The sequence below is a fragment of the Aphis gossypii genome, chromosome 1 (genome assembly GCF_020184175.1).
Source record: "Aphis gossypii isolate Hap1 chromosome 1, ASM2018417v2, whole genome shotgun sequence".
Taxonomy (NCBI): Eukaryota; Metazoa; Arthropoda; class Insecta; order Hemiptera; family Aphididae; genus Aphis; species Aphis gossypii.
The window spans coordinates 68,832,088-68,851,152 of NC_065530.1; the positions used below are offsets into that span (position 1 = coordinate 68,832,088).

Sequence of the window (19,065 nt, forward strand, 5' to 3'; positions counted from 1 at the left end):
AAACACGTATTTGGCTCCGACAAATTTTAAATTATTACTATTATTATAACAATATCAAGTTAGGTTTTAACAATATTAACACATAATGATGAAGGCCACTACAAGTAAAAACCTTTCTAACAATAAACCAACATCCATATGAAAGCAAAGTGAGCTTTACGTAGTTATCTTGTGTAAATATAATATATTATAGGTATAGGTATATTATTTGCTGAGAAAAATAAGAAAAAACGTATTGCTTCAAATATTGTTATAAATTTGTTTGAATGTGACAACAACGTTTTTCACATGTGATAAATTATTTAATTTCTATATATATTTTAATCCAACTTTATTCATACTATATATAAACATATTATAAGACTGAATGTTTTTTGAACATTTCATATTATAAAATAAAATTATATTTACAAAATTCAACCATTTATTCTAAGTATACGTTTTATAATAAACTATATAGTATATTATATTATTATATAACAATGACATGCAGCTTGTACATTTTTTCAGTTAGTTATTATATTCGTGAAATCAAATAAAAAATAATTTTTGGGATCACTATTTTATTCTTATTTTTTTAGAGAACTCGATGAGATTACAACTCTTTAAAACATACTGAAACATATAGTTTACTTTTCTTTCATTTTTATTACGAATATTACGATTTCATTTTAAAAATGTACAAAACGATGCTTTTGGGTACTTTTTCTGAAAAGTTACATTAAGTAGCTTAACGGATTCATCTGACATGATTATAACGGTTAAAATTACATGCCCGTGATTTGTGGCTCATACTTTGGTTTTTATCATTTCTTATTATACGGGGTCCTTTCACCTTTGTATTAATATTCCTTACAAGAAGATGATGTCTGTTTTCGAAAAATTGTATACAATCTCAGCATTTTTTCGTATAGGTACATAAAAATATCCCTTAAGGTTTAGTTACCTATTCATATAATAGATTTTTTTACACAAGTCGTTTTTTTAACTTTTTGGGGGAGCTCGAAAAGCTAGTAATAATATGTATTTATGCATTTTTACTCCTACTGATAGAACACACGACGTCACCAGCCGAGTTTAAGATTCACTTTTTTATTTATATAGAAAATAGTAAAAAATTATATTGATGTGATACTATTGTACATTTTTCCTATGATCGATATATCTTATATTATGTATTCTTAGTATAAGTAAACATAAATTTGAATGTAGTGAAATACATTTTGTACTGTATATTAATTGTATGAATGATTCCTATAACACACACCCTGACGTAATTCTATTAAATTATTGATTCCTATCGGAATAGGTAGTATTGAAATATTTAGGTAACCAATTAAAACATGTTTGATTGAATAATAATAAATAACATAATATATTTATTTACTAAATCATATATTAACTAAAAAAAAAAAATGGCTGTTTGTATTCACCTAACAGTTAACTAATATGTTCACAAACTACATACAAATACCTTCGCGTTCAGTCAGGTCTTTATTTATGTTATTAATTATTTTAGTAAACTATAGTATTTACTCGAACATTGTTTAAATTTATTTCAACAATTGATTTTATATGATTTATTTCACTCAAGAAACTGTGAAATATACACTACACTTTGTTACATATTACAAATATTATGTACTTCAATAATTACAACGATTTTATATTAGTATATTCAATTCACGGAAAAAAAAGTATTAACGTTGATATGGTAAATCATTTTTGGACAGCAGCTGGATTGTTTTAAAATTGTTGTAAATAATTACACTCTAACTGCACATATATTCTTGAATAGGGGTTTTGTTTTTAATAATATTGAACTGGAATATCGAATATAATATTCATTCTACAATTATCTACATGTATAATTTTGAGTTATGGAGTCAACATCAGCTAATTATTTTTCAATAATTAAGGTTAAAGTACGCATCCAATAAAGAAATAATTACATATTGTATGTATAATATTATATATAATATAATATTAATAATTTAATCATCGTTCATCACGATTATAATTTTAATTTTAATTTTTGTAGTCTCCGCATTTAATTCCTTTTTTTTTTAAGAAATCCATGTTCCAATATTTTTTTATGTTTGAAATATAGGCCCTCCAATTAATTTTTATTATTGAAAAATCGTATACTTGCAATTAAACCTTTCTAAATGATTGTAAAACAAAAAATATAAAAAATATAAAAATAATCAATAAAAAGTAATCTAAAGTATTTTATATTTGGCAGTTACTATTTAACCAACAACTGACAAGTACAGAATTTTTATACAAGATTAATTGAAAACAAGGGAATAATTTAATAAAACTACAAGCTTTTAAACATATTATATTATGTTATCGATATAACTATTAACTATGTACTGGGATTCATGTCAAACACGTTTATACTATTAATTTGAGTATGTCAATCATTAAAGTTAAACGTTTTTTATAGAGATAATTTTTTTCCTCTTTTGAAATTTCTCTTTGTACCGTGACAGCATCTTCCATTTTTACTTTAACGATAAATGAGGGAAAATTCAGTTAAGGTGTCGTTGTAGCCTGTAGGAAACTAGGAAGAGACCAACGACTGTCATGATTTTAATTTAATTTTCGACCATTGTATTCTACAAAATCAAGTTTTAAGTGCACGAGTCAATATAAAGATATTGTACCTTTATTGCACAGCTATGGGTAATAAATGTACTATGCTATTCAGTATTTTAATATTTTTGTTTAGTGTGTACATTTAAGTTTACAAATCTATATAGTTTTAAACATAACATTTATTTATAAAATGTAGATAATGAAAATGTTATTATTAAAAATGTACAAGTAGACGATTTTATCAAATTAAAAAAAAAAAAAAATCGAAAATAAACTATTTTTATTGTTTTTATTTTAAATTATATTAATTTTTTTTTAAAGAATACGGTCTGTTATTTAATAGTTGTTATGTGTAACGATTTGTTGAGTATAATACTACATTAGAGAAGTGTTAAATTTGAATCCAATGATAAATAATTCTAAATACTTTAGATACTAATTGAAGACTTTCTGTAAGGCTGTGTATTTTATATTTACTATGGACTTGCATTGCTGTTAGTTATTTTAGATACTGATTAAACGAGTAGAGGAATGCATGTATTGGTTTTGAAATATTTTTTTCGATATTTTTTTTTAAATTTAATTTTGTGTTTGTCATCACCTTAATATAATAACTTGTACTATTGTACTTGAACACATACTCAAAATAAATTACAATTTTCTTGACATAAATTTTCATTTATTTTTGTCAAAATCTCATCTATAGATCGCTATCAATAATGTTTTCGAACTATAATTAAATATTGATTTCGTTATTATTGCTTGATTAGAATTTTTAAAACTAGAAATTCAAGTGACAATAAAAGAAAATTTAATTTTTTGTTTCAGAATATATTATCTATAAACACAATTCTATATTTTTTTAAATCATTTATCAATTATAATTGAAGATTTTATAATTTTGTTAAATACAAAAAAATTGTCAATTTGTATATATTTGAACAAAATCTAAAAAAATTCAGATTTAAAATGTCTACAAATAGATTAAAAATAGTGAAAGTACCTAGGTATTTAAAAATATTATTGTTTTTAACAGATATAATATACATGTAAATGTTTTGTGAAAATATTAAATAAATAACGGTTTTTCATTTTTGAGTTAAGTTGAAGAAATATATAATAGATTTTGACTAATACTTATTAGTTTAGTGTAAAAATTTCTATTTTTCCTTTTTTTTTCAACAGTAATTTTGTAATGTATTCGGTATTTTTACATTTAAGTTATTGACCCCAAAATACCAATTAGATCTAATTTACTACTAAAAATCACTTCAAAAACTGAAAATATAATCATTATCACAACCTTAAATAGTAACGGAAGACAAAAAATCAAAAATAAATTATAAATAATAATAATAATAAAATTCCACACCATTCTTAAATTAATATATTCATTGCTACGCTTGCAGAATCTAAAACATATTATAATAAATTTTATAAATATTTTTATAACATTTTTTTTCATATAATACTCAATCAAACTTATTTATGTTATATTTAGAATTTCACCCATAGTAATATTTTACAGGCTAGTATTATGCTAAAATATATAATCAAAAAAAATTCGGACTTTCACTAACACTGATTTTTTGTTCTAAGATTTAACAAATTTCATTTGTAAAATTTAATTATATGTATTGATTTATAGCTTTCCGAACTATAAAAATTATTCGTGGTTTATTTAGTGTATTCTAGGTTTTACCGAAATCAATTGGTAAATGCTCGAATTTTGGTTTCTTTTTTTTTATTTTCATCGTAGCAGGTATAATTTTACTACCTACGATTTTTATTTTTTTATTTCTTAAATTTTATCATTGCTTTGAAATAAAACAATGAAATTTAAATTAACTTTAAATTATTTTAACAAAAAAATTTTATAAAGAAGAATAAATTCTAATAATTTCAAATGAGAAAGAACTAAAATAAAATTACACTAGATACTAACTTTATACCACTTGGCACTTGAGCTTAAAATAAATACTTGAACTAAAATAATTAATTTAACTACAACTTTTAAGCCTTTTCGTGTAATATTTTGTAGATATTATTTTTAATTTTTCATATACTTACCACTTAATTTTTAATACCCGAAATCGTCAAATGTAAAATATCATCATTAAAAATTATTATTTTTTATAGTCGAATCTTCATAATAAATATTTGTTTAATAAAAAATAATTATAAAATATAAATAAAAAATACATTTATATTTAGATATACAAACACATTATATAAACTTATTAAGCACACATTTTGAGTTGTAAGACATATTAATAATATATAATCATATTAACTTAGATTTAAGTAATTTAGGATATCACTTGTTATATTGTGATATATCATATTTGATGTACAATTTATTATCGAATAGGTATATAATGAGTGTACATGTTGATAGACTCAATTATATCGAGTATCGTTTGTAATTGAATATCCTTTTACAAATAATATGTTACACGTTAGACAGTGATTCATTTCACAGCAAAATTATATCTCTTGACGCTATTCTTATTTCTTTGTTAATTGAAAAAGCTCTAATCCCGGATGGTTCTACAACATAACGATTTCGGGATTATTCTTGGAAAACCGTCTCTTGAAAATGAAAAATAGTCTTGTCTCTTTGCCCAAGTATTTAGCAAGCGGAATTAATTATAATACCCTCTACGTTAACCCTTGATGTCTGATACAATTTGAATTTACCGAGCGTAAATATTAAAATGTACATTCCAATAGTCGTGCATTTTTCAAACATTATTTTTCCTTGATTTCTGTGTACCTGAATAAACAAATAAACATTGCGGCCGAATGTTTTGTAACACAATTACAATATACATTATACAACATAAACGATGTTCACTAAGGACCAGGAAAAATAAGTCACAATAGTTAGAAACATTTAAAAAATATATTATTACAGAACAGTATACACTATATTACATTTTAATCAAAAAATACCATTATGGTAATTATGTATGTTATTAAAAAGCAATATTTATTTTATTGCATACAATTATTTAAATAAAATCTGTTATTTTTGTTTGTCGCATATTTTTTTTATTATTATTATTATTATTAAAATAGTGATATAATTTTATTGATGAACGTTTCCCATGATTATTTTTTAATGATTTAAAACTCAATATTTTAAATTGTATAAAGTTCTCGGTGTCTTAATTTTCTGATTTTCTGTTTTATTATAAAAAACTGTTTAAGTAATGAAACTTTTTTGTATCATACTTCCTTCCACCAAGATAGATTGGATATTTTTTTTAAAAAATGTTAAGTTGGTAATTTCAATTATTTATTTAGTAAATTATTTTATTCAATTAAATTATTAATAACGTAATTATATAAATGATTCTTTATGAATTTTTTTTTATATGTTTAACTTACTAAAACGAGGGAGAGCTTTTCGGGGACATGAAGCGCTATGGAGACTCGATACCTACCAATAAGTCGTCATTCGATGTTGTAGTTGCGTCGGTTCTCGGACACATTCAATTCGCAATCGTTGGAATCGCCACATTCTTAGGCGAGAACTCCCCTCTGCCTACGCGACATCCGCCTACCCGAGGATCTCCTTCTCCTCCAACTACCACCGGCTAACGACGAGTCTCTCGGATTGTCGACTGTGTTGTGGAGATCATTTATGGGATCATTGCCGTCCATTGGCATCAAAGATGTTTCTCGTCGTCATAGGCATTATGAATTTATAATCGAATCTTATTTGAAATAGGCACATTTGTATAGATGAATTTTGTTATATACTTATATAAATCCATAACCATAAATCATTATCAATTTTATTTATTAATTATTGTTGTATTTTAAATATAATAAACAAATTATTGTTTGATATTTATTTTGTATAAGTTTATTTGACATAACATAACAATTTGTACAATAAACATAATTGACATTTTACAAGACTACGCGAACTGGCGAGACGCGAATGTGATTAACGTACAGACGGAGTAACGGACAATGAATATAATAACAAGTAAACGAGATAATAATATAAAAATATTAATACAATGTTATTAACATGTAGTATGTATGTTTTTTTTTTAATACAATAATAGCACAATTTGAATGTATTACAAAATAATAGAATAAAAATATAATAATAATAATAATGATACAAGAAAAAATAAAATAAAATAAAATTATTATAAAATATATAATAAAACAAATAATTAGTATATTATATTTAAAATACAACATGGTGTCAGGTGTGAGGTACATTATTAATACAGTATGTTAATATGTATTAATACAATGTTACCTTAACACAACAATAAATTATTAGTTATATTACTGCACCGATTACAAATTAACTTAAGATTTTAACCATTTCTGATTATCGACAAGTACCTATATAGACAGTCCTAAACACCTGCTATAGGTTATATTATGTAAATAGTATATTATTATTTATTATACATACATACGATAGGCATCTACATAAATAAAAATATCAATTTCATACAAAATTTGATAATAAAAAATCCAATAAGTACACTTTCCCTTAAATGAAGCATAATTCATACCAAATATTTATAATTTTATAATTACATTATTTAATGTCCTTATTCCTTAATGATTATATCCCCGCATATCATGTAATATGTATTGTAATAATATAGGTATATTAAACTGTATTTGTTATTAAATTAATAATTACAGTACGTGTGTATTTTTAAGCACACTTAAATAAATAAAAATGCACAAAAATATTATAAAAAAAAAATAATTTTCCATAAATATGATTATGATGTTACGATAATCGATAAGAAATTTGCAGTATGTTGGCTCAAGACATTCATGTCTGTCGGACATGTTAGTCATAGTATTTTTTTATGATGAATAACCGCACTACCACAGATGTGAAATAAGATCGATCTTTATTTTTTTACTTCTTAGAACAATACTGCTGAATCATCAATCCTTTGGAAACTTATGAAAGTGTATAGTAACAATGTTAGAAGAAAATTTTGACTATTAGGTCAGTAGCTTTTAGATTATAGGTTATTTTTTTATTAAATTTCTGGCGTTATCAGTTTGAACATTTATTTCTGTGCTTCGAATAGTTTGTCAGCCGCATCTAACCTTTTTCGTATCCCATGTAGTATATAGATATATAATTTAGTTATGACTATGAGTAATGACCGGTGTTAAGTTACTGACATTGTTTTTTGCAATCATATTATTTTTGGTAGACATTTTATTTTTATTAGTCTTAACTCGTCAAGTTTTTTTTTTAGAAATAATTAATATTCGATTAATTTTATTAGCTTGCGTTTTTTATTTCTTAACATTTAAAAATAGTTGATTTTGTTATTCTGAAAGAGGGTTATCTTTACATGTTTGTTAACTTTTGGTGCATTATAATATTACCAAAATCGTCAATTCATAGTGATAAATACAATTCTAATGATACCAATTCTCATTATAGGTTATTGGTTTCATTTTCAATTAATTTCAGTGAAAATTAAGTGAACCTCTAACTTAGGTACCTAACAGTTTTTAGATTAAAATAAACACTTGAAACAGAAAATTTTGATAAATTTTAATTTTTACTTTGAGTGCAATATTTTATAATAGACATTTCTATGAAATCATTCATATTTACAAGAGAACCAAATAAATTAGTAAATATTATAATAATGCATTTGCAATTGTGTAATATGTACAATGTACATATCTTATACTTTAATCTATGCTTAGTAGTAATAAACAATGGTAACGAAATTCACAACGCACTGAGATTTGAAAATTGCAATAATATTCTTAAAGAATTCAAAATATAATGTAAAAACCGACATTGTGTTTTATTGTAGTTCAACTAGGCGAGGAGTAAATATTTTATTAAATTTCACAAGATAACTATATCTAATTTCATTCATCCTAGTATCCTACCAATATTAAAATCATCGATATAATTATCATGTCATATATACTTCATGGAAAATGTGGGTATTTTATGGTTTACATAAATGTACTCTTACCATATTTTAAACACACTAGTCTAATCTGAAATTATGGTAATCATATTTTTATTGTTGTTATTGTTTAATCATTGACATACATTGTTGAAAATAAATAGATGGATAATTAAATACATTTTTTGAGCGTCAACTATATTATTTTTTCTATTTGATTCAAATAAAAAATCAATATGGAAAACGCGAAATTTACTTGTTTACTATGAGTAAGTGTGGCTATAAAAATATTGACGAAAAAGTCACTTATTAACAACACTTACCTACTTTATTAAAGATAATTTATTTTTGCATAAAACATTTTATCTATTAACTCTAATCGATATATTATAATATGTTATATTATTGACTTTATACTTTAGGTATACGTATACCTATTACCTATATTATATAAACTTGATATTACGATAAAATTATGTTTATGTTTATGATTTTAAATAACTATTAAAACTAATAACTACTTATAAAGTTATAAATATGATAAATTGACTTGATTTTTCCGGAAGTATTGCATATATTACATCATTCATTATTTATACTATAAAATATTTATTATTTATTATTAATTAGTATTTTATTATTATAATAGTATATATATGTACCACATCATTCTACAAACTGTGTAACTCAAAAGTTTAATATTATAATAACTATAAATTATGTATTGTAAAATAGTAAAAATAGGTTCATAATTCATAGTAGTAGTTCATAGATAATATCTTAAAATAAATAAAAAAATGTAACTGCGTATAGTAAAATAAAATGTATAGGTGTATTAATATAAGTACATACAAATTTAAAGTTCCTCACAATGATGTTTCTAAATTTAAAAAAAAAACTATTGACATCGTTATTTATCGTATAAATGAGTAATTTTATCAAAATTTCAAATTAAAATGTGTATTAATAATAATTGTCTTTATATATTTTTTTAAATTTCATGGTTTTAGTGTGAAATATTTGTAATAAATCTTTTATTAAATTTTCAATACTTTGGTATTAAACAAAAAGTTTTTATGAATTTTTAACTAAAAAATAGTTTAAAATTTTTTGTAATTTTTGCAACAACTTGTATAAGAAATATTTAAGAATTTTGACAAAGTGAATAATTTTTAACAGACAATATTATAAGATAACTAAAGCGATCTGAACTTTTTCACTGTTATTTATATCTTAAAATATTTTGAAAATTAAACCATGTATAGAAAATGATAATTATCTAAAACTTTTGTGAAATTTTTAAGTATTCGAGTTTATTTGTTTTTGATTTATAACAAAATAACAAAAATCGTTTGAAGAGAAATAGATATATTAACGTGTAAATATGCAACACTGTAAAAATTTGAACATCAAACATTCATAAAAATTAATTTAACTTTCAGGTATATTTTTTTTTTTTAACGTTGGTTGCAGATTTTATAATGAACTTTGTATTTAATTTTTATTCATTTCTAAATACAAAATAGTTATAATAATTGTATCATTCAAGATTTTAAACATGTTTTCGAAATTATAACTTTAAATAATTATAAAAAAATACCATAGTAATGATAAATTTTCAATAATTTTTTAATTACGATTAGGATCATTTATGAAAAACCCTTGTGTTAAATTTTCAAGTATTTCTAAAGTGTAAGTTTAAAGTATTTATGATAATTTGTTCTTAAGTTGCATCAACAAAAACAAAATTGATTATACCAAAATCTAGGGTTTTCTGTAAAATTCCCGTTTTTCGATATTTTTTTTTCTACTTGTTTAACATACAAATTAGATCTAATTTTCTATTCAAAACTACTCTCATAATTGAAAATTGAAGCTTTTTATTGATTATTTACCATAAAAACATTAACAAAAAAAAAAAACACGCGTCAGTGCAAAATCAATATATTCATCACTCCACACAAAATCTATAATATGTACGTGTATAGTCTAATATTGTTTTCTTGAAAATTTGAGATTTCATGATTATTTGTAAATCTGTTAACATTGTTTGAGATGATAACTATTATGTTTGAAGAGATAACATATCGCCATTCGTTACAAAACTAACTTTATATACGATACCGATTGGTGACTCAATTACACAGTTTACAAACCGTATATTATTATACTGCTTCTAGTTACTATTATGTGTTCGTGATATTTACATTTAAATGTTTAACATAGACAATACACATACTATAAGTATAGTAAACATAATATATATTACATATAGAAATTGTTAATATTTATTATTCATACATATTATACTATTATTATTATTATTATTATACATTTTCTGACCGCGATGCTTTGAGATTGTTGTTACATTATACCCACAGAGTCAAACATGCTATAATTTAAACCGTTAAGCCCTGTGTTAACAGCAGCAACATTTTGATAATATAGATTTATACCATAACCAAAATCAATATTGCTATATTTTACTTAACAATGAGTAACCTCGATAGTTTCTGTAAGTCAGTTTGAATGGAAATCTCAGGATTTCTCAGCATCCACCACACTGTATGATATTTAATGATTCTTTTTACCGACCAGTGGATAATTATATGTTGTAGTTAAATAGTACAATTGTGAGGTATAATTTGCATTTATAATTTTTGATAATGCACATTGAACATTGTAATATCATTGAAAAACTATTACTTTATTTGTTCATCATGTTATTATTCACCTACGAACAGAAAACCATCAATCTGTGATTGTATCTCTTAATATTGTGATTGTGTATTATTCAATAAATGCTTTTCTTAGTTGGATTTGTTTTTCGTATTTAAAATTTCATAGCATATATGTATATTTACAATGTCCAATGTATTGTGACTATTATAAATGAGTACCTATTTAAGTAGATACAATAGGTAAGGAAAATAAAATTGCACTATAGTATGTGACAATTATTTAAAACACGTACCTACCTACGTGTAAAATTATATACATTAAAATATTAAATATATATTGAAGTATAATACATTATTTGGGTCAATATTTTATAAATACAACTTTATTAACAATTATATTTTATTTACAACATTACTTTGATTAAATGGCCGTGTTAAATCGAAATAAATATATGTCGATATTTGACTCGAAATTCAGAGACTAGTACCTATTAGATTTTAAGTCTAGAAATTTAACGAACGGACAGGAGCCGTTCGTGGTCGTTACAGTAATTATTTGAAATATAAGTACGATAGGTATAAATATACATATTTTTGTTGGAAAAAAATATATTTTGACATAATTGAATTTGTTTTTAATTTTAATTCAAAAATGATTAACTTTAGAGACTATTTTCACCAAATATTCATTTAAGTATTTAATAAACATAATATAAAATGTTGGGTCTTTTTGTGCTATTAATAGATATTTGAAATGTTCAACAACTTATTTTCTTCTTCTTTTTTTTCTACTCAGCTTACTGGTTCATTAAGTTAGTTACCATTGCTGTCTTCAACAGGTCTCTCCATCTCTCACTATCATATGTCGACTCGTAGGGCACATTATGTTCTATTTCTATCAGATCTTTGGCAATTACATCAATCCACCAAGTCTTTGGTCTTTCTAGGGGTCTTGTTCTGTTAATTTTTTCACCAGTACTTTTTTTTATTAATTGGCTATCTAATTTCAAAGTGTGTCTCAACCACGTATTGTTTATTTCTGATAAACGCTAGAAATCTTAGCCTTAGTCTGTTATACCTATACAATTACTATGGTTCTTGTTTTTATTTTCACATGTACATGTATCAGACACAAACAATTAAATTAAATTAAAATCACATCATCGTAAAATTTAAAGATTTAAATAAAAAATTAAATTTTATTGATTATTTTTTTTTATTTTTATTTTTACAAGTAATAAACAATTTGTATCAATTATACAAGACACAATAATATAAACAACATTTTATAAAATATATTTAATTCAAGTTTACATTTCAACAAAATTGGATATTTAACAAAAAAAAAAAATAATGAATCTAGTTATGGTTTTGCAATTTAAAAATATTATTCACAGAAACTTGAAACTATTTTCAAAATATTTAAATTAGTTTTAAGCTAATTTATAGAGGGTACCATAGCTAGATGATTTCCCTCATCACGTGCTTCATGTGTTGTTTTTTTTTTTATTACGTATGTGTTATGACAGTCATCTTTTTTACTTATTGTGTTATCTAATACAGATTGTAAATTTTTAAAATAATAAAAAAGCTATATTTATATCACAAACGTATTCATCTATTTCAATACTGAAATTGGTAATATTATAAAATTAATTTGTAATATATACTCGAGTATAATTTGTTTTTTACAAAACTTAGTTCAACATATCGTATTACTAATAGAAAAACAAATACTGTTAGTAGTTTATACATAGAATGATTATTCTATCATTAAATTAAAATTTAACTTATCAAATACGATAGTTACTCAATTATAATGTATACTCAACATATAATAATAATTATAATATAGTTTGGTTACTTTTTACAGTTTTCCCTTTCTATTTTATCAAATTATGTGGTCAATCCAATTGTATAGTAGATATATTATTTTATTACTAATGCCTCTTTAAATCCATCTAGCGGCATCTAAATTAAGACTTTAGCGTTTATCACTATCTTTTCGGCTTTTTATCAGATCGGTAGGTATTATAGTATTAGGATGCTTTTAATTTATTATTTTTACGGAATTACAGTTACTCTATTTCGGACGATGACCAATTCTATCATCACGATATCCATTTTACCCCACAATAGTCATCACATTTACGCATTTACCTATGATTATAGGCAATTCATTTCAACCCCCATTGAATGTTATTGCATTAACTTCACTAGTTGGTAATCATTTTATGATGGCTATATTTACGTAGGTACTTATCCTTTTAAAATATACACACACTCCAGTTTATAATTAAATAGCTGTTAATTTTAATTAAACTGTTAACTATGTTCTTATCGCATTTATGTAATTTATAATTTGTATCTCGCGTTCTCGCGGCCAACGGCCCTTGTATAGTTGTGTGTTTTTATTCTCATCATACTCCATATAAGTACGTCATAATAATAAAAACAATTATTTCAAAAAGCTACTTATTTTTTAGTTTTTATACATATTTATATAATATTATATTAGTATATAATATTTATGATTTATGATTTGTGAATATAAATACGTAAATAAACGCATAACGCACGCTTAAGCTCGTAGTACACATTTTATATTGTGTTGGTATACATCTCCATTTGAACACACTCTACACAGCATTACAATATATGGATTTCTAGTACTTCTATATCAAACTGCTCAGTATTTAAAACAGAATAATGTTTAGAGGAATATATATTGTCGATTAAATTAGAAAATTTGTACATAACAATAATGAATGATTGAATATTTTTTCAAAATAAACACTATATAACCAATAGGGGTTCAATTTATATTTATCTTAAAATAATAATATATGAATTTACTTATATTGCACTCTATAATATCACATCAAAAATTTGTAAAATAATATATAATGTAGTATTGTATTTTTACATATGTAATATGCATATTTGGTTTGGAATTGAATAGTGTAAATGTTTTATTCATATATATTCGACTGAATTTTAGATTTTAAATCAACGTATAGGTAACAAAAAATACACTTTTTAATAATATAATTCAATTTTTTTAAAAGGAAATATAGAATATTGTTTAACTAAATCAATACATACTATTTTTAATATATGTACAGTGTACACATCTGCACTGCAAATATCACATATTGTATATGTATATAATATGTACAAATTTATTTAAATAACTAAGTTGGGAAGAGTTGCATTAGGGTCTAGTTAATTTCTTATGTATTGCTGCACTATTTTGAAATACCTTTTATATTATCTTGCTCAGGATAAAATATACCATTATTTTAAGTTACATAGGTAAAGTTATAGTTATTTAGTATTGTAACCGTCATCTGAGGTATATTATACGCCGTCAATACACCGTGTAGAATTATATAGTGTTTCATTTGAATTATTTTTATGTTCACGTGGTATGAAATTCAAATAGAAAAATATAAAAGCTTTCTTTACATATGGTATTTAAGTATGTTTGATGATTTTTCAAAAATATTGTTCCAGACCTCACGAGTGTATATTATCAATAAAATATTAAAAATGTATTAGAATAGTTTTTAAGCGTAAGCTTTTAAATCATTTCGTTGATTATAATATTCTATCAAATATATATTTTTATTTACAATACATACGTAATTGTATAGGTAGTACTAAAGACGTGAGTACTGTTCAATGGACCACGTAAAAACTATTATGTACCTTTTTACAAATAAATATAACTAATTTAATGTGAGATATTACCAACGGGTAGATAGTTACAACTCAGGTTGAGGTTTTTTTTATTTCATAGCTTGTCAAAAAATTTAAATTTACGAGTAGGTATATAATATAACTCCAGAGTCGGCTGACCGTCGCTGATATACATCGTCTGCTTTCCGCCATTGTTTAACAAGCCGACAAGACGCTTCTACTATTTGTCTATAGAATGCGTAAACTCGCGAAACAAGGTATGGTACTGGATGACTCGTTAATAGAATGTGTGATCGGCGGTATACCTGATGCGGTCGAAAACAAAACTATTATTTACGGAGCTGTTTCTATTGACTACTTTCAACTGAAGTTAGGGTTATACGAACGTATAATAACAGATCGCTATCCACTACCCCTTATTGATGATCAGGTCGACCGACTACGTGGGAAAGTGATTTTTACCACATTGGATTTACGTAGTGGGTTCTTTCGTGTACCAATAGAGGGTTTTAGTATCAAGTACATTGCATTTGTAACACCTAAAGGGTAGTATGAATTTTTACGTACACCGTTTGGTTTATGAAACTCACCACCCGTATTCCAGCGATAAATAAACCTTGTGTTCCATAATCTTATTAGGTCAGGGCAGTTGTTGGCTTACATGGACAATCTTGTTGTAGCCACGAACTTAGTTGAAGAGATGTCAAGGTTAAAGACGGTTATGCATGTTATGGCTAGGAGCAGCCCCAACATCAATTTTCAAAATGTCAGTTCCTTTACCGATCCGTTAGACTTGGATATGATATCTGTCACAATATCGGTTTGCCCTTCAGAAGAGAAAATTACTGCTGCGAAACATTTCCCATTACCTAAGAACTTGAAGTCAGTACAAAGTTTTCTAGGGCTGACTGGATACTTCTGGCGATTTGTGCACGAATACTCATTAATCGCCAAGCCACTCAGCGACCTACTGAAGCAAGGAGCTGTGTTCCAGATGGGTATGGAACACGAAACCGCCGTAAATCAGTTAAAAAAATGTTTGGCCCAGTGTTACGAATATATAACCAGGAAGCCAGAATAACAGAACTACATACAGATTCTAGTATGTGGGGCTATGGGGCTGTTTTTTTACAGCTTAGTGACGATGACACTCAATTACATCCAGTTACCTTGGATTATTTTTAATTATTCATGGTTATTAAGATGCTAAATTATATGTACCAACAATCAAGAACATAATTAACCAATAAAATAAAATTATAGTAATAGAAATAAAGTTATTTTAAAAAATTAATCATTATAATATATTATATTTATTTTGTTTAGTTTTTTTATTTATTCTGTATTTATTTAAAATTACATGCGATTAAATTTAAAACCATTATACTTAAACTATACATATACATGAATAATTTACATAATATTTACATACATTTAGTGTGTTTATAATTACCTTAATACAGTTAATATTAATAATAAATAATAATGTCGTTTTTGTTTAAAATACTATACTCAATGTAATACGAGTAGGTACGATATATTTTTAAATGAACTCATAATTGTTTTAAAATAATTTGAAATTTCAATCAAAACCTAACCTAAACATAATAACTGCATTAGCATCTAATAATACCGATCATTTTAAAACGCATCGAACTATATTATGTTGTCATCTGTATTTTTGTTTAGTATTCTAAACTTTTTAATCATTTGATCTCACGGTGGTATATGTGACTTTATTCCAGGATACCACCTTTTGTATAAACGTACATTTATCTTGAATATTATGGTTCAGGTACAATTAAGCTCTGGCAAAAAAGGAAAAATTTTAATAACATTAAAATGTATTTATATGTATCGACAAGATTATATCTATAATATATGCGCGTTTGTATGCATTATATCCCACGAGGACTGACTAATTAAAATGGCGGAATACGTTTCGCATTAATCCTGTAACACTTCTAATCCAACTTTCACGTTGCAGGTACATAGCAATAATTCACCCTCTAAGGCCACGTTTGGGCCGGAAGACGACACTTATGATAGCCACTAGCATTTGGGTGGTTGGTACAATATTGTCCATACCAAACCTGATATTTTTTACCACGCACACGGAGCTGTTTCCCAACGGCGATCAGCGAGTCATATGCTACGCTGAGTGGCCAGACGGTATCACTACAAATAGCTTTCAGGAATACGTGTAAGTGTAAAATTGTGAATATACCTTATGTAGGAAATATATTAGAATTTTGTATTGTGACCAGTAAAACCAGTAAACACTTCAAGAATGTGTACTAAATAATAATAAAAAAAATAAATAAATAAAACCTTGGAAACATGTGGCTAATGCGAGAAAATACGTTAGGATACGGAACTGGACACCGGGTTTAAAAGCAATGACAAACGTTTTTCCTAGACGGTTTGAAAAATTTTCCTTGTATAGAAATATTATTATATCGAAAAAACCTGCATTAAACTTGAATAGAATATGCATGAAACTTTTCCTGGTTTTTATGTCAGTTATTATTTAAAAATTGCATAAAATGTTCTTAAAAACGTGTATAATATATAAATTTGTGTGTTTTTTTTTTTTACATATTGCATATTATTATTTTGCAAATATTTTATTAATGAAATTTAAATAATGTTAAGAAATAGTACTATGAAAATTTTATAGTTATTTTTTAACGATTGTAATGATTTAATGACACTGATAGCAAATTTATACACAAGATATTTTTGTTCGAAAAAAAATTTTTTTTCATTTATTTAAATTAACTTAATGAGACAAAATAATATATCATATTCTGCAGAAAAATATGTAATTGATCAAAAAAAATATTTGTATTTACAAAGATGTTTATTTAGTACCTAAATGCAATAAGTGTTAAAAATATATATATTTTTTTTGTATAGTCGTATACGCATTAACATATTATACCACTTAAATAAATATAGTTAAGTGTAGTTTAATTGAATGTATAAGTATTAACAGTAACTGCTGTATATAAATACTGATATTTTAAAATAACCTTGGTTAAAATTTAAATTTATTTCATTTTTATCAAGATAAATTATATAAAAATGAAAAATTAGTGGAAAAAAAATAAATAGTTAAAAACAATATAAATCAATAATTTATAGAACATTATAAATAATATTGTTGTACAAACAAGCATAATATTGTATTATATTATAAAATATGGAATAGACATATTAGATGGTTGAAGATTATTAATATTTGTAGTGCGTGAATTATGAACTTAGTTCTTAGAGGAATTTGAAAATTGTATTTTCTGGTTAAACTAATAATATATGGATTTTTATATTTTTTATTAGAGCTTGAAGTGGAGTCACTTGGTAACATTATTAAAAATTATAAGTGAAATGATTGTTTTACTAGACTACTTTATGTTTTATACGAGTTAAGATGAGATTTATTTCCCTTATACGAAGCTGTATTCAGCCCCGAGCGTAAATCGTATTCGATGAGATTTGAAGATAACTTCGAACAAGTACTTAAGAAATTACCTCTTCGCATTTAAGTCATTTCACACAACTAGTAGTACCTACTATAATAAAAATTTTTGGTATGATAGTAAACCAAAATCTATATTTAAATGATCACTTTTACTCAGTAATAGATGCTTACTATAAGATATACGAGTATAATAATATAATATTAATAGTACGGATTTATCTTATGAATAAATATATTCTCTCAAAAATAAATTCTGCATTATAAAATTAACTTAAGTACTCCTATGATATATATCATATATTATAACTGCTAAGTTTTGTATTTTATTTAGTTTTTTGAAGAAAAATGTATGTTGAAGAACTTTAAAGTCGAAGTTAATGTTATATACTATTAGATATTTATCAAACATTATATTCTTAATCATTCGAGAATAGATGTTATTTTAAGACACTATTTAGTTTTATACATACAATATGAGATGGAGTCAACAACCAGTATTTTACATTTATAAGCAACGTACAAAATAACTTTAAAAAAAAAAACAGTTTATTTTATTAAAATCAGTAGATAATCGCTTTTTTAACAATCATGCGTTTTTAAAAATATATCATTAATATGATAACCATCAGAAATAATACATTATTAAAGGTGA

At 24.5% G+C, this 19,065-nt stretch overlaps 1 protein-coding gene across 1 annotated transcript in view; it reads left to right on the forward strand.

The window, feature by feature from the left end:
- The window catches only part of LOC114121671 (tachykinin-like peptides receptor 99D), a 186,990-nt gene that overhangs the window by 100,415 nt on the left and 67,510 nt on the right, over positions 1-19,065 (forward strand). Inside the window, exon 4 of the mRNA XM_050204506.1 lies at positions 16,917-17,132. Coding sequence (XP_050060463.1) covers positions 16,917-17,132 — 216 coding nt within the window. The remainder of the gene's footprint in view (positions 1-16,916; positions 17,133-19,065) is intronic.